The sequence below is a fragment of the Primulina eburnea genome, chromosome 4 (genome assembly GCF_022965805.1).
Source record: "Primulina eburnea isolate SZY01 chromosome 4, ASM2296580v1, whole genome shotgun sequence".
NCBI lineage: Eukaryota > Viridiplantae > Streptophyta > Magnoliopsida > Lamiales > Gesneriaceae > Primulina > Primulina eburnea.
The window spans coordinates 40,961,768-40,988,237 of record NC_133104.1 but is presented as its reverse complement, the minus strand read 5'-3'; the positions used below and the strand labels follow the sequence as shown (position 1 = coordinate 40,988,237).

The 26,470-nt window shown below is 40.9% G+C and overlaps 3 protein-coding genes across 10 annotated transcripts; 2 read left to right on the top strand and 1 right to left on the bottom strand.

The window, feature by feature from the left end:
* Positions 1-779: 779 nt before the first annotated feature.
* Positions 780-2,567, bottom strand: LOC140828981 (alkane hydroxylase MAH1-like). The gene has a single exon (XM_073191901.1). The coding sequence runs from the start codon at positions 2,469-2,471 to the stop codon at positions 951-953; it is 1,521 nt and encodes a 506-aa protein (XP_073048002.1). The 5' UTR covers positions 2,472-2,567; the 3' UTR covers positions 780-950.
* A 14,000-nt stretch (positions 2,568-16,567) lies between these two features.
* On the top strand, positions 16,568-20,070 carry LOC140828980 (uncharacterized). 3 transcript variants are annotated; one of them, XM_073191900.1, is made up of 4 exons: positions 16,568-16,703; positions 16,815-17,019; positions 18,650-18,838; positions 19,098-20,070. In XM_073191900.1, the coding sequence occupies exons 2-4, from the start codon at positions 16,834-16,836 to the stop codon at positions 19,509-19,511; spliced, it is 789 nt and encodes a 262-aa protein (XP_073048001.1). In that variant the 5' UTR covers positions 16,568-16,703; positions 16,815-16,833; the 3' UTR covers positions 19,512-20,070. The 3 variants fall into 3 exon arrangements, 2 of the variants coding, with proteins under 2 accessions (XP_073048001.1, XP_073048000.1); XR_012117374.1 differs by having other exon boundaries at positions 16,591-17,019; positions 19,098-19,578; positions 19,687-20,070; XM_073191899.1 differs by having other exon boundaries at positions 16,591-17,019.
* Positions 20,071-20,714: 644 nt separating this feature from the next.
* On the top strand, positions 20,715-23,458 carry LOC140828978 (uncharacterized protein At4g15545). 6 transcript variants are annotated; one of them, XM_073191896.1, is made up of 9 exons: positions 20,715-21,275; positions 21,365-21,433; positions 21,831-21,884; positions 21,993-22,053; positions 22,172-22,246; positions 22,349-22,603; positions 22,755-22,803; positions 23,062-23,140; positions 23,267-23,458. In XM_073191896.1, the coding sequence occupies exons 1-9, from the start codon at positions 20,985-20,987 to the stop codon at positions 23,357-23,359; spliced, it is 1,026 nt and encodes a 341-aa protein (XP_073047997.1). In that variant the 5' UTR covers positions 20,715-20,984; the 3' UTR covers positions 23,360-23,458. The 6 variants fall into 6 exon arrangements, with proteins under 6 accessions (XP_073047997.1, XP_073047992.1, XP_073047998.1 ...); XM_073191891.1 differs by having other exon boundaries at positions 21,978-22,053; XM_073191897.1 differs by having other exon boundaries at positions 20,716-21,275; positions 22,758-22,803.
* The last annotated feature ends 3,012 nt before the right edge of the window (positions 23,459-26,470 follow it).

Below are 26,470 nucleotides of genomic sequence, written 5' to 3'. Positions count from 1 at the left end.
TGTGCATTGATTTACATAAAAAAATAGTTTGGATAAAATTGATTTTCAAAATAAATATGGTAAACCAACCATTTTTATCATCAAAATACATGATTAACAGCAAATCGAAAGTTTTAACCCCGATAAACTGTTCTTGAATTGTTGGTACATAGTTGAGAAGAGGCAGGTGAACTTAAATGCATCGAGTATAATATACAATAACCTCAACGAAAAAGCATTTGTAAGCACGAACCCAAAAATTTACATGAAATCATCTCACGATTCAATTTTGTAAGACATATCATGTTGGGTTAAGCGTGTATGAGTGAGAGTAATACTGAGATGAGTGACCTCCCGAGAAGTTCTCATGCGTCAAACTGTTGAAGTTGTGTCGCTTGATCTGGTTAACTAAGTTGGAAGTAAAAGAGTGACATCAGGTCTTAACGGGTAATATTGTCTCTGCTATAGACATAGCTGACGATAGAGAAATGCTAAGACTGTTCTCTAAGGAATATGAGACAGCACCAGCAAATAGACACGCACCTCCCTGGACACATGAGCCTAACAGTCTGATATATTAGCACACAAGTAGGTGCACTCTGTGCTGTCAGAAGATAAGGAAATAAAGTTACACATTAGCTTTTGACCTAATGGTAAGCGCTTGATCCCAACATATCACTTATCCGACCCATCCCAATTAAAAAATATTATTTTTTTAATGAAAAAAATATTATTTTTTACTTTTAAGTATGAACGAGTGAACATATTTCACATATATAGATCTATGAGACCGTTTGACACAAAATAAAATTAATTTCCAATCATACCCATCCAAATATATATGAACTTGAAACACCACCAATTTTGATATCCGTTATTCAATTATTTAGCTTTACATTATTCATATTCAATTATATATTGGATGCATGCCTCTACGTATACATCAAGTATAGAAGAATATTTAGACCGATTTAGCACACGTTCCTTTTGGACAACTTCACTCTCAATCCATGTTTCATTTGAATTATGACAGAATCACTTGCAGAAACCTTGTGCCCTTTCACCACTTCAATGTTGTAACGGTATATAACAGACGCAGCCACCATTTTCATCTGAATAAAGGCCATTTCTTTACCTAGACAAGTTCTTGGCCCGGCATTGAAGGCGGGGAACTTGTAGGATGGCTCGTGTTTCGTACCTCCGCGTTCCAAAATCCATCTCTCCGGCTTGAAATCTAGGCAATCTTTCCCCCATACCATCTCCATTCTTCCCATTGAATAGAAACAGAGCACAACCATTTTGTTCTCGGGAATGTGATTTCCTGTCGGAAGAATATCGGGTCGAATAGGAGCTTTATGCTCCAAGGCCACCGGAGGGAATAGCCTGAGAGACTCACATAAAGCTCCATGGAGGTATTTTAGCTTCTTGGACTCTTCCACGCTGAAGTTCCTCCATTTCTTATCCTCCTTTTCTTGTAATTCATCCTCGATTTCTTGTCGAATCTTCCTTTCCGCTGAAGGGTTTGCAGCAAGTAACCAGAAAAGCCACGCGAGACAAGTACTTGTTGTATCTCTCCCTGCGAGCATCAAATTTAACGACGTGTCCCTCAAGAATTCTCTCGAGTCACCCCTTGAAGTATACTTCTTTATCTCTTCAAATTTCCTATCGAAAGATTTCAACATGTTGAAATCATCTTCCTCTTTATCTACTCCATCATTAATCGAAACACGTGGATATATAAATTCGTCGAACGACTTCCATGCTTTCATCAAAGTCTTCTCTTTACCAATTTGCAGCCATTTTTGGAGCTTCCAGATCCACTCGGGCACTATATGCCTATGCATCAGAGCTTCAACAGCGCCATTGAAGGCCTTCTCACAAGGAATATACGGCAAATCAACGGACAAACTCTCTGGATCATAACCCAGAACTAATTTACAAATGTTGTCAAAAGTGAATCTCTGGAAAACATCCTGCAAATCTAACTCAACCCCTTTTTCCAGGAACCCGTCAAGAACCGGAATCAATCCTCCTTCAATTTTCTCCCACATATTTCTCTCCAAGAAACTGTAGAACTTGGTCTGAGTCATCAGGGAAAGCGTCGTTTTCCTGTGAAATTCCCACAGCTCGAAATCGGCATTGAAAATCCCATCTCCCAAGATTTCAAAAATCTTCCTGAATTCAGGACCCTTTGGGTAGTTCGGAAAGTTTTTACTGAAAACATGATGAATATTTGCTGGATCACTCGTTAACAACATATCCATGTTGCAAAACCAAGGCCCTTTGAACTCAAATGTCCCATTCGATTCTTCTAAGATTTCTGTTGCGAACTCGTGTATTCGATTAGCGTTGTGAAGAAGACCCGGAAGCATTCCGAGAACTGGCCAATTAGTCGGGACAAAGCTCTTCTTCCGGGTTCTAATCATCAAGAAATATAGGAACATGACACTGATGGGAATCAAAAGAATCTCAAGATATGCATAGAGGGCCATTGACTCAAGAATGACTGAGATTTTCTTTTTCAAAAAAATGAAATAAGAAAAAATCTTTGACGGGGTTTGCTGCGTTCTCTGTTAGAAAGGGAATGCTTCCAAATAAATCACGGAATTCGTTTTATATTTATCATGTTCTATAAAAATATTTACAACTTCCTTTAAATTTATGTGATTCATCGTATAATAATCCAAACGGAAGAAAACCCCGATAATTGTTCAAATTAGACGCCAAAAAAATGCTTTGACTAAATTCCATACCAGATTATATAAAATATTAGAATTATAAATCATTATAATATTTACATATGAATTTATTATTTCATTACACGAGTCAAACTATGACTGTATATTGTTATCCTCTGTCTATTATACGAGGATTAGCTAAGTTTTACATTATTTTCATGTATCTGATTCCAAAAAATTCAAAATCCGGTCAAATCCTAAAATATTTGACCGGTTCTAATCTCTGTTAGGTTTTTTTCCTGGGTTGGGTTCGGTTTCTTGAAATGATTAAGGGCATGAATTATGTTTTTGGATTCTTTACTGTTTTTGTTATTTATTTCTCTAAGATTGGGCTTGGTTTTTTTTATAATAAGATAATAAAGAATTAAATGATAAAAAAAAGATTACTATTTGATTTTGTAGTCTTTATCCTATCCCACAGTTAAGTTAGTTTCATGTGAGATCGTCTCACGGATTTTAATCTGTGAGACGGATCAACCCTACCCATATTCACAATAAAAATCTTAGCATAAAAAATAATACTTTTTCATGGATGACCCAAATAAGATGTCAGTCTCACAAATACGACCCCTGAGACCGGTTCACACAAGTTTTTGCCCCGACAGTTTCATATTTACCTATATTATAACTACATATTTAATTTTATTTTCTTTTTAAATTTACAAAAAAAATTCATCTTTATGCATATTGATATTATATGAATCAAAACCTAATAATTGACTATCGAGAGTTCAAATACAAGCCGCCGGATACATTATTGGTTTCAAAATTTATATTCACGCCATTATTTGATTTGTTTCGACCATATCTTTAGGACATTATCCAAATTATTCATTCATTGGGATTTAGATTTGAAAATTTTTAAAATTTTTATTTAGAATTCATTATTTCTTGTTTGGAACAAACAAGATTTGAATTTGAAATTTTAAAATTTTACTAAAGTAATCTTAATTATCTTTTACAAAAGTCAATAAACATATTATTAAAATCATTAAAAATCTGAAAAATTAAAATTCATTTATCATATATTTCTCTATTTCATTTCAATTATATATCTATGATTAAAATTACATAAACTATTATATAATTCATTACCTAATCTTAACGAACACAAAATAAATTAGTAAAATAAAATATCAAATATAACATCTAAATTATAGGAAATAAATTTTTTCAGAATTAAATATTCAACCACATTCTAATTTTATAAATTGAAAAATAAATTATTATTGAATAAAAAGTGGTTCAATATTCATGATAACTATATATATATATATATATATATATATATATATATATATATATATATATATATATATATATATATCAAATATACAAAATAAAAAATAAATAAATTTGTCATTTATTCCAACTATTAATATGAAGAAGACGGTAGAAGGATAATAATTAAATATTTTTGTCATGAATACTTTTTTTAGTTTTATTCAAATCGGACCAATTTTGAGAAGATTTGTTTATATACAATGAAATCCAGTCAAATCTTTTTAAAATCCAAATAACCAAACAGTTAAAACCAGAATTTCAAAACCAAATCCCCACGAATCCCTCCAAATCCATGCTTCCGATCACTCTAACATGATTATTTCGGACCAATTTTCGTTTCTCATTCAACAGCCTAATTGTCTCTTTGGTTACAATGATCTCTTGACCTAATGACAAGATGATATTCCAAAGCCCGTACGGCCTTGAGTTCTAAATCCCAGATGTGTGAATATTATTTAAAATATATCGGAATTTCCCCATCTCTTTGTACCAAGCCTGATACCCCCGGATGGAGGATGGGCTCGGCCCGCTCCCGATAGCCCATCTCAGAGCAAAGCCCAGCATGCATTCGGAAGGAAGCTTAAGGTCATCCGGGAGGTCATCTCTGGCCGACCTCCCATATCGGAATTTCCAGCGATTGGAAAGGTCAGCCGACCTCCCTGGCCGAGCTCTTTGGCCGACCTCCCGAGCCGACCTCCAAGAAGGTATTATCGGGACGATCGGAAACCCTCGGCCGAGCTCCCGAGCCGAGGTCCCATGAGGTCCTATCGTCTCGTGGGCTCATGCCTACGAGAGCCCTTACTCAGATATTAAGCGCGTAGCCCGCAGAGATCAAAGCCCAGAAAAGTAAAGCCCATTAAAGATCTGAATTAAATCTAACGATATCTAAATCAAATCTGGGTGAAGATCTAATCAAATCTTCCGAAGATTCTCAAGATCGAAACCTACCAAAACTAGGACTCTGCGGTTCACCTATAAATAACAGGTTTCGTTAACTTTAAAACACTACTTCTTCTTCATACTTTTCACATTCTCTTTGCACACACAGTTTTCTCTCTCAGTTTTCTGACTTGAGCGTCGGAGGGGCTACGCCGGAACAACCTTCCGGCCCCCTTCTAACACTCTTGTTTGTGTTTCTGGATTTCGAGGTGTCTGATCCGAGCTCCCAAGGTGAAGTTCCGACCTCCCAGACAGCGTTCAAAGGTTTTATCCGAGCTCTCCAAGCAGGGATCTGACCTCCCAGCTAGCATCACCGATTTCAGCGATATCAATTGGCGCCGTCTGTGGGAATATACTGAGAAGACGTAGACATGTGGGGACGAACAGGTGTAAGAACAGGCCCTGCGCGTGGCAACCGAGGTCCGGGAGGTGGCAACCAGGGCCATGCAGATGGCAACCGAGGTCCCGGAGGTGGCAACCAGGGCCATGCAGATGGCAACCGAGGTCCCAGAGGTGGCAACCAGGCCCATGCAGATGGTAACCGAGGTCCCGGAGGTGGCCAAGGCAGAGGTGTGGCTGATCTTAGTCTAGACCAATTGGCCCAGTTGATCAACACGTCTGTGAATGAGGCCCTCTGTCGAAATCGCACTCCATCACCACCGCCACAACAACCTCCTCTTCCTCCCCCTCTTCCTGAGCATATGGAAGCCATTTGGGAGGAAGTCAGGAGGCTTGGCAGGCGAATGGGGGGCCGACCTCCCGTATTGGACAGAGAAAGTCCACTCTCCCTCGAGATACTGAATGAAGACCTCCCCGTTAATTTCCGCCAACCAACCGTCAAGGATTATGATGGAAGTACTGACCCCGAAGAACACCTTGGAAGGTTCAATAATTCTGCTTTGCTTCACCGATACTCAGATGGGGTCAAATGCCGGGTCTTCCTTACCACCCTAGTGGGACCCGCCCAGAGGTGGTTCGATTTGCTCCCACCACATTCCATTACCAGCTTTCGAGAATTCAGCACCCTATTCATAAACCAGTATGCTACAAGTAAAAAATACTTGAAAACCTCATTGGGCCTATTCAATTTGAAACAAGGAGATACAGATTCGCTGAGGGACTTCATTAGACGATTCAACAGTGCGGCCTTGGAGGTCCCAGCTGCAGCAACAGAAACCTTGGTAAATGCTTTCACGCAAGGGCTCCGAGGGGGACAATTTTTCAATTCCTTGGTCAAAAAACCCCCTCAAAGTTATGATGAGCTCCTGAGCCGAGCCGAGAAGTACGTGAATCTTGAGGATGCACAAAGGCAAAGGCGAGTGGATATCCGACCCGATGATAAAAATAAGGGGAAAGAGAAAGTGGAACCAAGTAGGAAGAGGCCTGCAGAAAGAACAGAGGAACGGAGCCGAGGTCCTGGGCCTTTCCCTTATGCCCCGTTGGCAATGAGCTTGGAAAGAGCTATGGCCATTTGTGAAGAAAGAAGAAAGCTGGAGCGACCGAAACAAGCCGAGAAAGGGCCGCGTTTACCTCCCTCAGATAAGTTTTGTGAGTTCCATCAAGAGTACGGTCACGTCACCAATGATTGCCAGAGATTGGGGGAAGAGGTCCAAAGAATCATGCAAAGAGACCCTCACATGAAGAACCTCCTAGCTCGATCAGAAGGAAGATATCGAGATGAGCGAAGGGATCGGGGACCTCCTGGGGTTAATCAGAGGCCACAACCCCGGGAGAACCGACCCAACCGCGGGGGTCGAGATGACCCCCCGCGACATCAAGGCCCTCAGGTCCAGCAGATTGCTAATGATCCGACCAGAGGAGTGATTCACATGATAACGGGTGGTGCCACCGACGGAGATTCGGGCAGGGCTCGTAAAGCTCATGGTCGGAGATTGGAAAGTTTGGGGTTAGACCTGACCCCCAAAGACGACCCCGTCATTGGCTTCGGGCCGGATGATATGAAAGGTGTTATGGCACCTCATAACGACGCCTTACTAGTCACTCTTACTATCGCCAACTATGACGTCGCAAGAATTTTTGTTGACACCGGAAGCTCAGTTAACGTTCTTTTCAAAAGAACCCTAGACCAAATGAAAGTGGAAGGTTTCGAGTTTGATCACATCTCTACGCCTTTATTCGGCTTCACAGGACATGCGGTCCAAACTGTGGGGCAAATCATGCTCCCCTTATCCCTAGGGGCGGGACCTCACCGCATCACAAAAATGACATGTTTTACTGTGGTGGATGCCCCCTCTTCCTACAACGGAATACTTGGCCGACCTGCCCTGGCCGAATTCCGAGCTGTAAGCTCTACCTATCATCAAAAGCTGAAATATCCTGTGGGGAATGAAGTAGGAGTCGTCGGGGGGGATCAGAAATCCTCTCGACGATGCTATGTGGATGAGGTAAGGCAAGAAGTCAAAAGATCTCGGACAGAGGTAGGGATGATTGTGGCCCAACCAAATATGACCTCCAGAAGAGAGGTTCAGCTCACCTCAGAAGAGGAGCCAGAAACGGTAGAAATAGGGGTCCAGCGGAGTGTCAGGGTGGCGGCTGATCTTGATCCCGAAACCAAGCATGATCTGCTGGCCTGTTTGAAAACTAACATTGATGTATTTGCTTGGTCTCCACAAGAGCTTCGGGGGATCAGCCCCGGGATAATGAAACACCACCTCAACACTCTTCCCGAAGCCCGACCAGTCAAACAGAAGAAGAGGCACTTTGGCCCCGAGAAAGATAAGGTAATAAAAGAACAGGTAGACGAGCTCCTTAAGGCAGGACACATTAGGGAGATCTTTTTCCCAACATGGCTATCAAATGTTGTTCTGGTCCCCAAGAGCTCGGGAAAATGGAGAATGTGCGTCGACTTCAGAGATCTTAATAAAGCTTGCCCGAAAGACTGCTACCCCTTACCAAGGATTGATCAGTTGGTGGACTCCACCTCGGGTCACCAATATCTATGTCTAATGGATGCTTATCAGGGGTACCACCAGATACCCCTAGCAAGGGAAGATCAGGATAAAGTAAGCTTCATCACCTCTGAAGGAACATTCTGTTATGTGGTAATGCCTTTTGGGCTAAAAAATGCAGGGGCTACTTATCAGAGGCTCATGGATAAAGTTTTCTCAAATCAGATAGGAAGGAATGTGGAGGTCTACGTGGATGATATTTTGGTAAAATCCAAGAATTCGGCGGACCTCATAGCCGACCTCCGTGAGACCTTTGCCACTCTGAGGTCTTATGGGTTAAAGCTAAACCCACAGAAGTGCACTTTTGGGGTCAAAAGCGGAAAGTTCCTGGGATATATGGTAACAGAAAGGGGGATTGAAGCCAACCCCGAGAAGGTAAAGGCCATCCAATCCATGTCACCTCCTGGGAATCTCCAAGAGGTCCAGAAGCTTGCCGGAAGAATCGCAGCTTTATCACGATTCATTTCGAGGGCGGCACACCGGAGTCTTCCTTTCTTCCGAGTCCTCAGAAAGGCCAAGAAATTTGAATGGGATGAAGAGTGCGCAAAGGCATTCGAAGACCTGAAGACATATCTGGCTGAGCTCCCGATACTAGCAAAGCCATCAATAGGGGAGCAGTTGTATGTTTATCTATCAGCCACCGAAGCAGCCGTGAGCTCAGTCCTGGTCAGACAAAAGGGCACCGAGCAGAATCCCGTATACTATATATCCCATGCACTCAAAGGAGCTGAGCTCAGATATACGACAGTGGAAAAACTTGCTTTGGCCTTGATCACCACGGCCCGGAGACTGAGACCATACTTTTTGTCTCATCCCATTATGGTCCTCACTAACAGCCCTCTCGGAAAGATAATGACTCATGCTGATATCTCAGGAAGATTGGTAAAGTGGACCACGGAACTGGGAGAATATGACATTCAATATGGACCTCGGACCGCAATCAAAGCACAGGCCTTGGCTGATTTCCTGGCTGAGACTTTGCATGTGGAGATTGAAGACCTTTGGAAGGTCTATGTGGATGGCTCATCCACCAATGAAGGCAGCGGAGTTGGTGTGTTATTGATCTCTCCAAAAGGGGATGAACTAAAGTTAGCCGTGAGACTAGACTTTAGGGCATCCAACAATGAGGCAGAATACGAGGCGGTCTTAGCAGGTCTAAGAGCAGCACGGCAGGTCGGAGCAGCTCGGGTCCACATCTTCTCTGATTCTCAGCTGGTGGCCCACCAAATGAATGGATCCTATGACACCAAGAATGAGAGATTGATAGAATACGTAAAAGCCGTGGAAGCAGCTAAGGAACTCTTTACAGAACTGGTTTTTAAGCAGATCCCCAGGGAGGAGAATGAGGGAGCCGACTCCCTTGCAAAAATGGCGAGCTCACTTCACAGCTGGAAATCAAGAGAGGTGGTGGTCCAAGTAGAACTAAACCCTTCTGTGCACTACCCCTCTCCTGAGCACGAAGACAATGACTGGCGCGCCGAGTTATTAGATTACATGAAAGATGGGGTGCTCCCTGAAGATCCGAAGAAGGCTTACAGGATGAAGCGAAGAAGCCTTCGGTTTGTAATGGTCAACGGAACTCTTTACAAGAGGTCAGCCTTTCGGCCTCTTCTCAAGTGTTTGGGTCCCAAGCAATCTAACTATGTACTAAGAGAGATTCATGGAGGCTGCTGCGGGAATCACTTGGGATCTTACTTTCTAGCACGAAAGGCACTCTTGGCCGGATATTTTTGGCCCACTATGTTAAAAGATGCTCTAGCCATCGTCATCTCATGCGACAGCTGTCAACGTCATGGTAAGCTCCAACATCAACCAGCTGCCCTGATGAAGAGTATTGTGGCGGCCTGCCCGTTTGACCAATGGGGGATCGACATTGTAGGACCTTTTCCCCCGGCCCCAGCCCAGAAAAAATTCTTGCTCGTGGCCATAGATTACTTCTCAAAGTGGGTAGAGGCTGAGGCTTTGGCTAAGATAACTGAAAATGAGGTACTCAAATTTCTCTGGAAGAACATCGTCTGCAGGTTTGGGGTCCCGAGGAAGTTGATATCCGACAACGGAAGGCAATTTCAAGGAAGCCGGATCCAAGCCTGGTGTAAAGAGATGAAGATCCAGCAGCACTTTACCTCCGTGGCCTACCCTCAATGCAATGGCCAAGTGGAGGTCACCAACAGATCCTTAGTGCAGAGCCTGAAGACCAGACTCGGGAGCGCGAAAGGTAATTGGGTGGAGGAACTCCCCAGCGTGCTTTGGTCATACAGGACCACCCCAAAAATAGGCACGGGGGAGACGCCTTTCAGCCTAGTCTATGGAAATGAAGCCGTGCTTCCGGCGGAGATCGGTGAAGAAACACCTCGCGTCACATGCTATGATGAGCAAAACAATGAGAGACGAGCAGCAGACTTGGATTTCGTGGAAGAAAAAAGAGAAGCCGCGGCCATAAGAATGGAAGCTTACAAGAGACGCATAGCCCAGTCCTACAACAAAAGGGTCATTCAGAGGAGCTTCCAGGTGGGAGACTTGGTCTTTAAGAAGGTTCAGGAAGAGAAGGTCGGAAAGCTCGATCCGAAATGGGAAGGGCCTTTTAAAGTGGTGGAAAAGCTCAGCTCGGGTGCCTACTACTTAGAAGACTGGACAGGGAAGAAATTGAAGAGGCCGTGGAATGCTTATCACCTTCGCAAATATTATGCTTAGATATTGCTAGAAGCTTTAGTTTTTTTTGTCATTTACTTTCGATGCAAGGACGTCAGGTCTTGATGCTTTATTCAGATACATTAATAAAATTATGCATTTTTGTTAGAAATTATTATTATTGCAGATAAGGGTTTTCACCCTCAGTCAGATCAGGAGCCCAGAGCTCACCTCATCTTGGTCACGCCGAGTATGAGAAGGGTTTTCACCCTCATTCAGTTCAGGAGCCCAGAGCTCACCTCATCTTGGTCACGCCAAGTATGAGAAGGGTTTTCACCCTCAGCCAGATCAGGAGCCCAGAGCTCACCTCATCTTGGTCACGCCAAGTATGAGAAGGGTTTTCACCCTCAGTCAGATCAGAAGCCCAGAGCTCACCTCATCTTGGTCACGCCAAGTATGAGAAGGGTTTTCACCCTCAGCCAGTTCAGGAGCCCAGAGCTCACCTCATCTTGGTCACGCCAAGTATGAGAAGGGTTTTCACCCTCAGTCAGATCAGGAGCCCAGAGCTCACCTCATCTTGGTCACGCCAAGTATGAGAAGGGTTTTCACCCTCAGCCAGATCAGGAGCCCAGAGCTCACCTCATCTTGGTCACGCCTAAGTATGAGAAGGGTTTTCACCCTCAGCCAGTTCAGGAGCCCAGAGCTCACCTCATCTTGGTCACGCCAAGTATGAGAAGGGTTTTCACCCTCAGCCAGATCAGGAGCCCAGAGCTCACCTCATCTTGGTCACGCCAAGTATGAGAAGGGTTTTCACCCTCAGTTAGATCAGGAGCCCAGAGCTCACCTCATCTTGGTCACGCCAAGTATGAGAAGGGTTTTCACCCTCAGCCAGATCAGGAGCCCAGAGCTCACCTCATCTTGGTCACGCCAAGTATGAGAAGGGTTTTCACCCTCAGCCAGTTCAGGAGCCCAGAGCTCACCTCATCTTGGTCACGCCAAGTATGAGAAGGGTTTTCACCCTCAGCCAGATCAGGAGCCCAGAGCTCACCTCATCTTGGTCACGCCAAGTAGGAGAAGGGTTTTCACCCTCAGCCAGTTCAGGAGCCCAGAGCTCACCTCATCTTGGTCACGCCAAGTATGATGAAGGGTCCTAATCCTCGATTAGTTCAGGAGCCTCTCAGCTCACCTCAGCTCGGCATAAATTTTACAGTCCAAAGTTATGGTTAAGTGGCTGGCCGAGCTCCCAAGGCCGAGCCGAGCTCATACCAAGTTATTACGGTTAAGTGTTCGGCCGAGCTCCAAAGGCCCAGCCGACCTCTCTCAGTGCGACCTCATCGGTTTATTATTTTGTTAATGTTTGGCCGAGCTCTAAAGGCCCAGCCGACCTCTCTCAGGGTGATCTCACCGGCTTGTTATTTTGTTAAGTGTTCGGCCGAGCTCCAAAGGCCCAGCCGACCTCTCTCAGGGTGATCTCACCGGCTTGTTATTTTGTTAAGTGTTCGGCCGAGCTCGAGAGCTCAGCCGACCTCTCAGTGCGTTCTCGGTTTATTGTTTGGTTTATTGTTTTGTTCAAGTATTTAGCCGAGCTCCAAGAGCCCAGCCGACCTCTTTTAGCGTGAGTTAGGTTATTGCTTTGGGTGCTGACCTAAATACGAGAAGCTGACCCGGTGTGAAGGATGAAGGCATAATACACTCATATATAAATTAAATTCCCGAAACTAATACAGCTAGGGGGAGGACCGCTGCTCATACATCGGGAGGGAGGTTCTCCACGACCTTCTTAGCATCCAAAAAATCGGCAGAGGTCCCCTCAGGAGGGTATCCAGCATCTTTGAATTGGGCCACCGCACCATCAAAACCCACGTAGATGAAGTTGAGGGCCTTTTCAGCAATGACGTCCAGAAACTCCTCCGACTTCAAAAAAGCCTCTTTGAAGACCTCAGTCCCGTTGGCAAGGTCAGCCCGGGCTGAAACGATCTCCTGCTGAGCTACGTTAAGTTCCTCCTTAACGGCCTTTGTCTCCTCCTGAGCAGCATCTAGACGAACCTCAGTCAAGCGCAGCTCGTTCTTCAGCTTCCTGGTCTCGGCAACAAAGCCCTCCCTCATGTCGGCCTCCCTCCTCGCCGAGTTGGCCCGTTCCTTATCCAAGGCCTCCGTAAGGGCAGCAAGTTTGCTCTCCAGATCGGCCGAGGTAGATTGGAAGGACCTCGCCTCCCTGGAAGACTGCTTCCGGATATTATTGGCCCTGAAAGCCACCTCGGCATTCAGCAGAGCGGCCTGCATTAGAAAAATGTTAGCCAAGTTTAAGTGGCATAAAGAAACAAGCTGAGTTTACTTACCTCGGCACTGGCGCTGGTGGACCTCCTGGTAAGCTCAGCCCAGTTCAGCCCATCCAAGAACTCCGCGTCGGCCTTCGAGGCGATGTCCCGGAGAAGGGCCCCAGCCAGAGGGGATGGCCCTGCCCCAACAATACGCAGGTCCTCCCGATACATATCGTACAGATTGGAACGACAACGGAGAACTTGTGAAGAGGTATCTGACCTCACCTGCCGAAGGGGCAGGGCTTCAGTTTGAACATGACCGAGCTCCCCGCTGCTTCCAGATTGCCCATGAGAACGGGGGGTCTCGGGAGCTCGGCGTTTCCGAGAGGAGCTCGGAGGAACCACTTGAGTCTCAGCAATGGAAGCAACAGTAACCTCCTCCGCGTTGACCTCAGCAACCACGGCTTTGCCTTTGTCTGCACCGGCCGAGCTGGCCTTCTGTTGCCTCCGGGCTTCAGCCTTTTTGATAAGGGCATTCATGACTCTAGCAGCTGAGACAAAAGCAGTGGCTCAGGTTAGTAAAAAAAAAAAAAAAAAAAAATGTGTGTGTGAGGGGATCAGCAGGGGTCGGGCTAAAGTTCCATACCCTCGTTGCCTTGGGATGTGATCTTGGCCGAGCTGAGCCCATAATAACTCAAGAGGTCCTCGGCTAAGAGAGTGGGTGTATGGAAACGCCGACCCCTGATCGCCTCGAATGGCCCGAGAAAGGTGCTGCTCTTACGAAAGCCCGAGAGGGGGCATGGGAGCTCAGGAAGAGAAACCCTCCACTGAGAACAGATGTCCCACTGATCGGAGGGCTGAACAAAGAAAAAATGGTTTTTCCAGTGTTTGTTAGAGCTCGGGGCCCCCTCAAAAAACTGACAATTAGGCCGAGCTGAGAAATAAAAGGGGCCCTCCTCTGACCTCTTAGGGAGGTAGAAGTGGGAGAAGGAAAGAGGGTCGACTTCATAGCCCAAGGCTTTGAAAAGAACTACATAATTGCACAAGGTACGGAAAGCATTGGGAGTGAATTGGCCGAGGTGGATTTGGTAAAACTGGCTGAGCTGCTGAAAGAAAGAAGGAAGTGGAAATCGAAGGCCAGCCTCTAATTGGTCCTGATAGAAGGTATAGTAGCCAGGAGGGGGATTGTTGGCTCGCTCCTCAGAGTGAGGGAATATGAAATCATAATCGGCAGGGGCGCACGAGATAGCTCGGATGCGGAGCTCATCCGAGGTATCCAGCCACGAAGGGTGGAGCTCGAACCAGGGGTCGGACGTCCTGATTGGCTCCTCTGGATAACTGAGACTGAGCTGATTCAGGGCTGCCCCATCATCATCAGGAACGAGGCGGGAGCTCACCCCCTCAGTCTCAGGACACCCACCTGATCCCGAAGCGACTTCCGTGAGGGGGTCGTACTGATCCACCTCACGGAATATCCCCTCGGAGGTCGACAAGGAAGAGGGGTGTGGGGAAACCATGATAGCAGTACCTACGGAAGGTCGGGGAATAAGGCAGAGAGTTGGAAAATGAGAAGATTGCGTGGAGGGTCGGAGCCGAGGTGAAGAAATCCAAGCGTAAGAGTGACTAAGTGGGGTTTGAGATGGTATTTATAGAGGGACCTTGAGGAGATCGGACCGTTGATTTCGGGTGACGTGGGCGGCTAGGATGTTCTCGAAGATCGTACAACCAACTTTTGGCTTGACAGGTGGCAGTGTCGGTTCGTATTCAGGTCGGGAACCTGCAAAATTAATAGTGGAACGCCTCAGCTTTTCACAAGCTCAGCAGACGTCATAAATGGATAATTCAGTGTAGCTCGGAACCGGTGGTCTCAGCTCAGCCCCATAAGAATATTTCCGATCAGCGCAATGAATAGCCTTTTATGGCATAACGGAGTAAGTAGGGGAGCTCATCGGATAGCCCAGGACGGTCGAGGAAGCCCAAGACTCAGCTCGACTAGAGGATTTGCCGATCACATCAGGACATACTGACATGTTGTCACGGAAGGCCAGCATAGCCAAATAGCTTCTAAGCTCAGTCCAGCCAAAGACCACCAAGATCAGGCAACTATGAGCCTCCGGTTTGTGACGTCAGCTCATCCAGCCGCTCAGTCATACAGCACGATTCAATGATCTTGAGCTCAAAATAACCATGGGCAACCGGGAGCTCACGCCACTACGAGCTTCTGGTTTTCAACGTCAGCTCGACTCGAGGGGGGGACTCGTGATACCCCCGGATGGAGGATGGGCTCGGCCCGCTCCCGATAGCCCATCTCAGAGCAAAGCCCAGCATGCATTCGGAAGGAAGCTTAAGGTCATCCGGGAGGTCATCTCTGGCCGACCTCCCATATCGGAATTTCCAGCGATTGGAAAGGTCAGCCGACCTCCCTGGCCGAGCTCTTTGGCCGACCTCCCGAGCCGACCTCCAAGAAGGTATTATCGGGACGATCGGAAACCCTCGGCCGAGCTCCCGAGCCGAGGTCCCATGAGGTCCTATCGTCTCGTGGGCTCATGCCTACGAGAGCCCTTACTCAGATATTAAGCGCGTAGCCCGCAGAGATCAAAGCCCAGAAAAGTAAAGCCCATTAAAGATCTGAATTAAATCTAACGATATCTAAATCAAATCTGGGTGAAGATCTAATCAAATCTTCCGAAGATTCTCAAGATCGAAACCTACCAAAACTAGGACTCTGCGGTTCACCTATAAATAACAGGTTTCGTTAACTTTAAAACACTACTTCTTCTTCATACTTTTCACATTCTCTTTGCACACACAGTTTTCTCTCTCAGTTTTCTGACTTGAGCGTCGGAGGGGCTACGCCGGAACAACCTTCCGGCCCCCTTCTAACACTCTTGTTTGTGTTTCTGGATTTCGAGGTGTCTGATCCGAGCTCCCAAGGTGAAGTTCCGACCTCCCAGACAGCGTTCAAAGGTTTTATCCGAGCTCTCCAAGCAGGGATCTGACCTCCCAGCTAGCATCACCGATTTCAGCGATATCAAAGCCTATTATGTAGATTCGATTAAATGAATGTATGAACGTAGACAAACAAAAGTCTTTAAAATTTAATTTTGGTACATTGGAATATATATGAATTTGGTTGTAATGTGAAAACAACTGTCAAAGTTTATGATTTTCATTTTCTTCTTGCACATTGGATGTTATAGTTTAAGGAAAAAATTTGTGTGAGATGGTCTCACGGGTCATATTTCTGTGACACGAATCTCTTATTTTGGTCATCCATGAAAAAATATAATTTTTTATGCTAAAAGTATTACTTTTATTGTGAATATCGGTAGGTTTGACCCGTCTCACAGATAAAGATTCTTGATATCGTCTCATAAAAGACCTACTGATAGTTTAAAGAATTGGTTTTCCAAATTTTGCTTAATTTAATAAACTAATTTTTAAGATCACTTGTTTTACATTTTTATTTTAATTAAACCTAATATTTTAAATCAAATCTTAAATGACGAATACATAATAAATCTAGAGGGTTGAAAGCCAAAATAAAAGTTTAATTATTAAAAAATATGATCCAAAAGTTCAGACCAACAAACGGGTTTGTTGATCTAGCTGTTCGTAAATCAAATCGAGGTTTGGGCTTAATTCCGGACCAAATATGTCTAAAGTGCAAGCCCAAGTCCAAACCCAAAAGTAAATGGGTACGAAATCCGAGTCGGATCTCCAATTATTAGCGGATCAAGGTCACGCTCCACATGTGGAGCCCCTATAATTCCGCTCCCGCCCCCATTTTTATCTATCTCCATTTATTTATTTTTTTCTTTTTATTTTTTCTTTCACATAGATTTCTTCTCCCTTGAAAACAATCCCAATCTCTTCCCAATTTGGCAGTTTATCCGATTGAATATGTACCAAATCGCTGGTTTTAGCCGAAATAATTTTTCTTTTGCAGGTTTTGCTTGAATTCTGATTTCCGTTTATATTTATTTATTCGTTCGGATTGTTCGGATTGATTATAGGTTAGATTTGTGATCGGAGATGGAATCTGGATCGCCTACGGTGAATAAGATCGAGAGGGCACACCAGATGTACCGAGAAGGCAAGTATACGGAAGCTCTCGGTTATTACACCGACGCGTTATCCATGGCGAAGGCCAAGCCACAGAAGATTGCCCTTCACAGCAATCGTGCCGCGTGTTATCTTAAACTCCACGATTTCAAGAAGGTACCGCATGTTATTCATGTAATTTGTTTGATGCTTCGGCCCAGCTTTTATTTGTCTCATTTTGAATTGTAATTTTCTTCTCCTGTGCGCGGAGAAGCTCTTGAAAATCCGTGTAAAATGTTGACTAATGGGGGAGAATAAAACCCGTCACTGGGGAAGTTGATAGTTGTGCACTTGTGCTTGAACTTTCAGGAATGATTATAGTCAGTGTATTGTGTATGCATACGTGACACTAGTTGAGAAAGCACTTAAAATGATAGTTCAATCAAAAAGATAAAATATTTGGCTGGACCATGTGAGGTTTTAAGTTTGATGCCGATTCAGCATGATAAAGCTTTGTTCAAGGCTCGAATCCACTTTAATAGTGTGTTTGGTATGTATTGAGCTGCAACTGCTTTTTATATCATAAGAAAACATTATTTATTCATACTGCTCATCGGACTCAGCTTCACAGATTTGATTATTGTCGCTCCATGTCTTTTCTTCTGTTGCTCAATTCTGGTGCTCGCTGATTTTGAAGGAGTATTAATTGATGCCTGAATCTCATAGAAAAGGCGAATGAATCTTTTACTTTTTTATGTCCATCATTATTTCCATCCTCACTTTCCTACAATCAATAAAGTTCTATAATGGATAGGCAAACAATTGTGAAGTTCACTAAAAAGGTTCACTGTGAAATTATGTTCGTGGTACAAACACGCTGGTGCTAAAGAGTTAAAATCAATAAATCACATCTCTCAGGTGTTGCATGCTTTTCTTTGGTGAACTTGATTTAGTCTTAGCAATGAATTTACCCCCTCGTTTCTGATTGTTATCGGTCTATTCTTAGATATCTCTTTCTACCATTTTGTGTAAGAATTTCTTTAGCAATATAACTTTCTCCCTTGGGATTTGTGGTTGTGTATTGTCATCGGTGAAACTTGATTTTAGAACAGTTATAATGGAGAATAGAGGAGATATACCATACCAAATCTGAGCTGATTTGGGGTTAAGGTTTGAGGATGCAGTTTGGGTGGGGACGGGGTTAGTGTTGTTAGCCATAAACCGTTAAGTTTACCTGTATAAATGGTTGTTTTAGTCTAACAGCATTTTGTCTTGTATTTGTCTCTACTTTTTTATGGGTATTTATGACGTGTGTACTCTAAATCAATTGAAACTGTGGCATCATTATAAAAAAATGATAATTCCAGGCATGGAAACTTTTTAACCCTCTATTTTTAAAACGAGACGGAGAGGCCATGTAAAATTATACTCACATGCATAACTTGCCATTGAGGTTGATAGCTGACTGCCAATTAGATGCATGTAGAAAACCAACTAGGAATATTTGTCATGGCCTAGAAGGTATTTCAGAGGCTCGTAAAGGTATTAAGGGTCCATAAAGATTTGAACTTCATCGACCAAGGGATTTTTGTTGCTTACCAGAAAAATTCGAAAACGGCCATCTCGATATTTCCTTTTTTTGTCACGCCATTTTTCCAAGAAGAGTTCGGTTTCGTGGTTATTTATACTCAATTACTTCTTAACACATTTTCCTGCACCTTGCTGCCACAAGAACTTATATATTCTTTTGTTTGAAGAAGATTTATTATTAAAATCATGGGGAATTCCATATTTTCAATCTTTGTAGGCAGCAGAAGAATGCACCTCAGTGCTTGAGCTTGACCAAAATCACACAGGAGCATTGATGTTGCGTGCTCAAACTCTGGTCACATTAAAGGAATACCATTCAGCCCTTTTTGATGTCAACAGACTTATTGAGTTGAACCCATCATCAGAAGTGTATAGAAACCTCCAGGCCCGTCTAAAGTCTCAACTGGTGAGCACTCACTCCAATTTCCTTGATAATGCAACGCTTTTGGTAAACAGTTTAATTTCAACACCATGTCAGCATGACGTTTTTAGTCAACGATTTTATTCCAACACTACTTCAGAATTTCACAAGGCATGGATTTATTTTAGTTGTGCCAAGTTATACAGCCTTGGAAATTATGAATTTGTTATTTTCATTCTTCTGGACTTCTTTTGGCCAATTTTGGTGTTTTCAATTAAAGATGGTGTGTTTTGTTCAAGGAAAGTCACTTGCTCCTATACCCGAAGATGAGGCAGAGCTTGAAGAAGATGACTATTCTGAGTCAGATGCAACAGTATTGGAAGAAAAGGAGGACGAACCTGAAGGTATTAAGGAGGTGGAAGAATGTAAAAACCAAGAAAAAGACATGATTGATGCAGCTGCGAAAAACGAGAAAAGAAATGAAATCAGTAACCCCCTTGGAGCCTCCAGAAATCACAATATCCAAACAAAACCCAATAAACAATCTGGATGGCAGACAATCCCAAAACCGAAAGGACACTCTAATCTTGACTACTCCAGATGGGACAGGGTTGAAGACGACTCTACTGAAGAAGAAGAAGACGAGGATGATGATGAAGATTCCAAGCCGCAGTATCGATTTCGTGTTAAAACTGTGGGTGTTAAGGCAGTCAAATAAATTTCCTTAAGACCGAGACAATTGCCTGAATTCTCACATCGACTCAATTTTAAAGAGAGCTAATCTGGTATGAAATGTATCGCATTACATCATCGACATTCTTTGAAGAAAGCTGCATCCTTTTCAGATAATTTGAAGGTTGAGGATTTTCATTGGCCCTGCTAACTTGTGCTAGATATCTGCAACGGAGCTGTTGGCAAGCTTGGCCCGATACTCATGCCAGCCATTCCTTGTTGGGAGTGGGAGCTCAACGTGCTAAGGAACCAATATCACACAATCTTTAACATTCTTGCAAGGTTTCATTTGAGGAATGCCAAGCATTGTGCTCTCTCAAGAGGTAAAATTGCGCCCGTCGTATATGTGCTATTTTGTGTGCTGATCGTGACCTTTAAAAGATGGTATAACTACAACTATTTGCCTCGTCTTTATTTCCAAATAGTCATTTGTTAAGGCTTGTTTTTCTTTGTTTTGTTCTTTAATGATGATGTACAAGTTAAAATGATTTAAATATATTTATGTTAAGAATGAAGATGATTGTGTCTGAATTTTCACTTGTTCAGTAATTTTAGTTTTTCCTTTAAAAACATGGGGGGAGAGATGGAAGGTTGTCAAGCTAAGATCGCCTCGTTTATATCTTGTGAATGTGAAGTATAGACAACAACTTACTCTCAAACCGATTTTATCCGTGATCAAATAATTATAATCGAAATTGAGAAGAAAAATAAAAATACAAAAACAAAATTTGTATTATGATTTATTCATTTTAATTCTACACTATAAATATTAAATAATAATCAAATTAAATTATAGTTATTAAAGTACAAAATTATATAACTGAATAATTTGAATGAATAATATAATATATATTTTCAATTTTTTGACTTATTCTTCTATAAATTTATTTTAAAAACTCATTATTATAAATACTATTTATCATGTATCTAAATACATTAAATTCTTAAGATAAATTTTAAAATTTATCTTTTTTATATTATACAAAAACATAAAAAAAAAATTTAATATATATTAAAATATATCCTTAACTTTTTTTTTTTTTTTTTATTACAAATCACGCAGGGTAGAGGAATCGAACCCGGGGTGAGAGGCCAGCTAATCCGATGGATGAGACCATTGGACTTAGAAGCCCGGTCTCGTATCCTTAACTTTTTAATATCCTTATTTTGAAATCCTACCTTGTATATGGGTCACAAATGGAACAGTTGCGTCATCGAGAAAAAGACAACTTGTTGCCAAGGATTTGGAAAGATCCGTTGGGGAGGGAAACCTAAAATTTTTTCAAAACAGAAGCTCTTCGTTATGTGTCTCCTACCAAACGCATAATCTCGACAAATTAATCGAGTTTCTTGCATAGATTTCTCCGACATCGTCTTATTCCTCACCTGCATATTTCCTCTTAATTTTCTGAAGATTTCAGATTTCGCCAATTAGGTTTAGTTCGTACGGATGTCTTAAATGGCGCAAGGCGGAAATGATGGCAGCAGGGTGGGCCCAGACTTCAATTTGCCGGACGACGTATTGTCGGTGATACCGGCGGACCCCTACGACCAGCTGGATCTGGCGCGTAAGATCACGTCTATGGCGATCGCGTCGCGAGTGTCGAAGCTGGAGACGGAGGCGGGTAGGCTTCAGCAGAAACTACAAGAGAAAGACCGGCGGATTGTGGAGCTGGAAGATAAGGTTTCTGAGCTAGAGACGGCCTACGAGGAAGCTGAATTGAGATTGAAAATCACGCGCGAGGATAACGTTAAACTTTCGTTTCAAGCAAATTTTGGTTCTTTTCCTTTAAATTTTATTGGTTTTACTTTCTGAGTTGGTAGTTGATTGATTTGCAGATAAAGCTACTGAAGGAGAAGGATTCCTTGGCATTGACAGCGAAGAAGCTGGGTCGAGATTTGGCTAAGGTGATTCTTGTCAAGTATACTTGTAATGTTCTTTTTTTGGACCTCTCTGGTAGATTTACTTCATCTCATTTTCATATCCTTTTTCTCATAGGGAAGGCAATGGGTTAGCCAACAATAATTTTATATTACATATATCTCTTAAACTACGAGTCAGAAATGAGAAAGAATATAGATTTAGGATTAATGCCCACGTAAAGGGTATCGTGGACTGGTTTTTCAGCTTGTAAATCCCTTGTAGAGTTGTTGTAGTGGTACCGAGATAATAATTGTTAGTTATGTTATCTTCCGGTTATTGGGAATTCATTTCTATTAACGCTGTTTGATTGTTAGTTAGCTCCATTGTATTTGGGTTTATGAGGACTGTGCTTGATGAACTATTGAAATGTTCTTTTGACAGCTGGAGACATTCAAGAGGCAACTGATGCAATCGTTGAATGATGAAAACACACCTGTAAGAAAACTAAACTTTGTTTGTAAGAATGCTGAACTTTATGTGGGTTAGTCACTTCTCTGATTTCTACTTGCTGTGAATTAAAATCTTTAGCTTTCATCGCAGCAGGCTGAAACTGTTGATATTGGCACTTATGACCCATCCGTCCCCAAGACCTATCCCACAAATGGTAATTTAAAGTTTTGCCCGTGTATTACGTGTGCATTTTGCAGTTAGAATTTGTATCTTTGCCTATGTTCTTTCATCTGCATGTGATGATTCGGTGTTATCCGTGGTTTTAAATGTAGATGAGGAGGCAAACGGCTACCGAAAATATCTTTCTTTTTCCGGCTCTACGGACAATTCTACCACAAATTATGATGGTATTGAACCCAAATCTTGTTTTAAGTGATGTTCAACATCTGCGAAACTGCTTCCAAGGCTCTAGTGTGAGTAATGGTTTTATCTATTATTTTATTTGGCAGTCTCTAAGCATGGTGTACAAAGTTTGTCGATGGCACGCTATGTATCACCCCGACTTACTCCCTCTGGAACTCCAAATATGATATCTGCTAGCGTGTCACCAAGAAAGTATTCAGCTGCTGGCTCTCCTCAGAAGACATCCGGCACCAACTCTCCTATGCTGCAGTACGATGGACGAGGTTCTCTTTCTGCTTGGTTTCCATCAAGCCAGCAATCTTCAGCAGCCAACTCTCCTCCTCGTGGACGCCCACTCTCAGGTCTACAGTATTTTTTTGAAAATTTAAATCTATAGCACTTTGATTTGGAGATGCGTAATTAGTATTTTTGATCGGTTAGATAATTATCTGTTATCTATACCTGTCATATCTTTATCTTAATTTTTTTGCTTTCTTGTGTAAATAAAACTAGTAGCTCGTACTCCTAGAATTGATGGAAAGGAGTTCTTTCGTCAAGCCAGGTGAGAGTAACATTTCCTTTTAACCGAAATGTGTTTAGAACTAGTATGAAATCCAAACTTTTAATACTTTATGACCGTGATTTGTAGTCTTTATGTGAGACTATTTCTGTCTTAGAAGACAAAAGAAAACGAACAAGTTTCTAAATTTTATAAGCCATACCAAAGAAAGAAGCTCCACAAAAGTCGAAATATGAAAGAAATAACCATGCCTAGTCACTTTTGATCTTTCAAGGATTTGTTATATTGTCAAAATTGCAGGAGTCGTCTATCGTTGGAGCAGTTCGGTGCGTTTCTGACCAACATCAAGGAATTGAACGCACAAAGACAATCTAGAGAGGTATTACTAAGTTCCTTCTATGATACCCGTGTATCTTATTCTAGAATTTTAGTTTCTGTCAGCTGTTTTTCATTGAACAGTTGTTGTTTAAAATGTTTTCTTACCCGTCAGCTTTCCTGCATTCAGGAGACTTTGAGAAAGGCAGAGGACATTTTCGGAACAGACAATAAAGATCTTTATGTATCATTTCAAGGATTGCTTAGTCGCAACATGCGCTAGTTCTACTGGAAAGGAGGAGTTTACGTGGTATGGTGAAGGATATCCAAAATTTTGAATCAAACCAAAGCCTTAACCCAGGTAGTACAAGGTTTTGATTATGAGCTCATAATTCTCATCAGCAAATAATTATTACGTTGTGATGTAAGGACATTTTATTGTCAAAATAAATGTATTTTTAGTTCTTCCCGCTGGGGCTTACCTGAAAGTTGCTCCAATTTAAATCATCGGTTTCCTACAATAATTGAGAAAGTAACATTTTTTTAGTTCTGATATTTCAAAAATATTGTACAATTTGTTTTCGGGATGAATTCTTCTGCGACACTTGGCGATCCAAACCGTGTTACAGTTTGCTTAAACAAGTGTCGTTTAATAAAATTAAAAACTAAATGCACTAAACATCACGTATGAACAAAATAGAATAAATCACTGACAAAGCATTCGATTCATCAATATTTTAATTAAAAAAATCGTCAATATATTATTTTAATCTCTTATCATGTTAGAGATACAATATATTTTCATTTTTTAAAAAAAATATATGAATCTAAAGATTTATGAATGATTAATTGCATTTTGTTCATATATGGTACATAGTGCGTTTAATTTTTATTAGTTTTTGCAAGCGAGACTTGTTTGAGTAAATTATAGCACAATCTAAAGTATCAAATATAGCAGAAGATTTCGTCTCTAAGACAATATGTTAAAGTAGTCGGGGAAATGGATAATATTGATAAATATGAGTAGGAAAATTATTTGACATAGATAAACATAAATTTTTATAATCATATTTGTGACCAAAATTCTGTTTATTGCTTGTTATGATCGGGTGATTCGTTAGAAGAAGGGTTGAATAAACAATCAAACTAATTTGTCCAAGAATTTGATTGAGTTAGCAATTTTGAATTTATTAATTGTCATCAAATTAATGTTAGTTTGACAAATCAGATAAAGTTTTGTACGGAAGAAAGCTAAAATGATAGATCTAATCTAATATTAAAAAAAGTTGAGTAAGAAAAACAATTGAGTTATCAAGAGTAAGTCAGAAATATAAGTAACACAAATATGTTTTTAGATATTCGGATATTTAAATAATTTTTATGTCACCTCTTATTCCTTGTGGGGATGATGTTCAGTAGAAAGCTTTGGAGATTACAACTTTGGTAACAAATCGATTCACTAGAGCTTCATCATTGTCTAGTTAAAACTCCTAATTTAGTTTACTTAAATATTGAAAGAATGAAAATATTAAGCACAAATTGATCTTCAATTATCTCATATGATATTTAAGTGTATGCTAAGAAATCTTAAAAAATGTTGGGCTATTGAAAGTTTGAGAATATTTGAACTTACGCGATAATTCCAGAGAGCCTCACTGATTTACAAGTTCCTCTATTTAGAAACTTGGTTTCAACTGCCATTAAAATAAAATATTATATATGTTCCAAATATGGTAGCTGTTAATAGGATCTTTTTCATGGCAAAGTTTTTTTCGATGATTTGTACATTGTAAGTAGAGTTCGCAGATTTATGACAATTCAAAGACGTATGGTACAAAAGACTTTAACTCATAATTCGGTTTTGTAACTTTGAGTAGTCTAACTGATTTTTCAGAGAATGTTTCTTCATTTACTCAACTATATTTTAGTCTAGTTGGTCTTCAACTATCAGTTCAGTAGACCTTTTTATTTGTTAGACTTCACATAGATTTTGTCTTGTACTTTAAGTTTAGCTCATATTTAGTTCAGTTTAATTCAGCTTATGATCAAGTTCAATTTAGCTTAATTTGCTTAATCACCAAAACTTAATTATCCAACATTATTTTACATAACTATGATTTGAAATATTCTTGTTATAATTAAAATGTATTGATTATATCATTTTAAAAATAAAAACTATTCTTTTTAATAACTCAATTATAAAAATATGGATTTCAAAATATAAAATGATTTGTCATTATTTATGTTGTGAAGATAAAATAATTAGGTGTGTAGATAATAATAATAATAATAATAATAATAATAATAATAATAATAATAATAATAATTCCAGTAAAAAACTTTTTATAATATTTTTTCTCATTTTATATCGAAAAAAATTATTATTTTCTTCTTTAATACATCGGTAAAATCAAGTTTATGTCAAAATTAACTTGATTGCTTGATTGAAAAACAAATAAATTCTGGCAAGATATATTTATTAAGTTCAAAATTCCTAACACTCATAGTCATACGTCTATTTTTAAACAAAAATGTATTTTGAAAAAAATGACAAAATTCACGATGATGGAAAAAAAATAAAAAATCATCCTTTCTTATAATTTCTATATTTTTAAAATTATTTATTTTGTGAGCTTCTAATTACAAACTTTACTGATATTTACTTCCGTTGATAGTTTTCCCAGTTAAAACCTCACATATAATACTTTTGTTTATTCATATATATATATATATATATATATATATATATATATATATATATATATATATATATATATATATATATATATATATATATATATATTATATACTTGATTGGCACAAGCCTAATCTAATAAGTTAATCCAACTCGATAATTAATTATTTGTTGGATTTATAAAAATAAACTCAATTTAATAAATCTAATTCAATTAGTTATTTGTTGAGTTTTAACACTACTGAAGCCCAGAATTTTGATTGTATTTGCGAAAATCCAAGCCCGTTAGACACTCCTAAAAATTTATAAATAGAAGAACTCCATGCAATTCAAGGGATGCGCTCATATAGTTATATTTGCTCAAACTGTTTAGTTTTAACGGATTTTTTTGGAAATGCTTGTTGACTTGAGCGACAGAGTTTTTATGCCGTGAACACTCTCAATGCTCTCCTGACGAGTGTTCGTGACGCAAGTGATGCCCACAAAATTAATCATATACTGTCTACGTGGATTTGTTTACCACCTAAGTAAGACCGTTCATCGGCTAGGTGGTTCGATTTACCAACCAAGCCTATCTTACGTCCCCAATCAAAACTATACTTTTATTTTAGGTGCATCAATACTATATATGTAATAAAATATTATAATTTAGTTGTAAATATAGTCTTTATTCGTTTTTAATATATAGTTCATAATGTT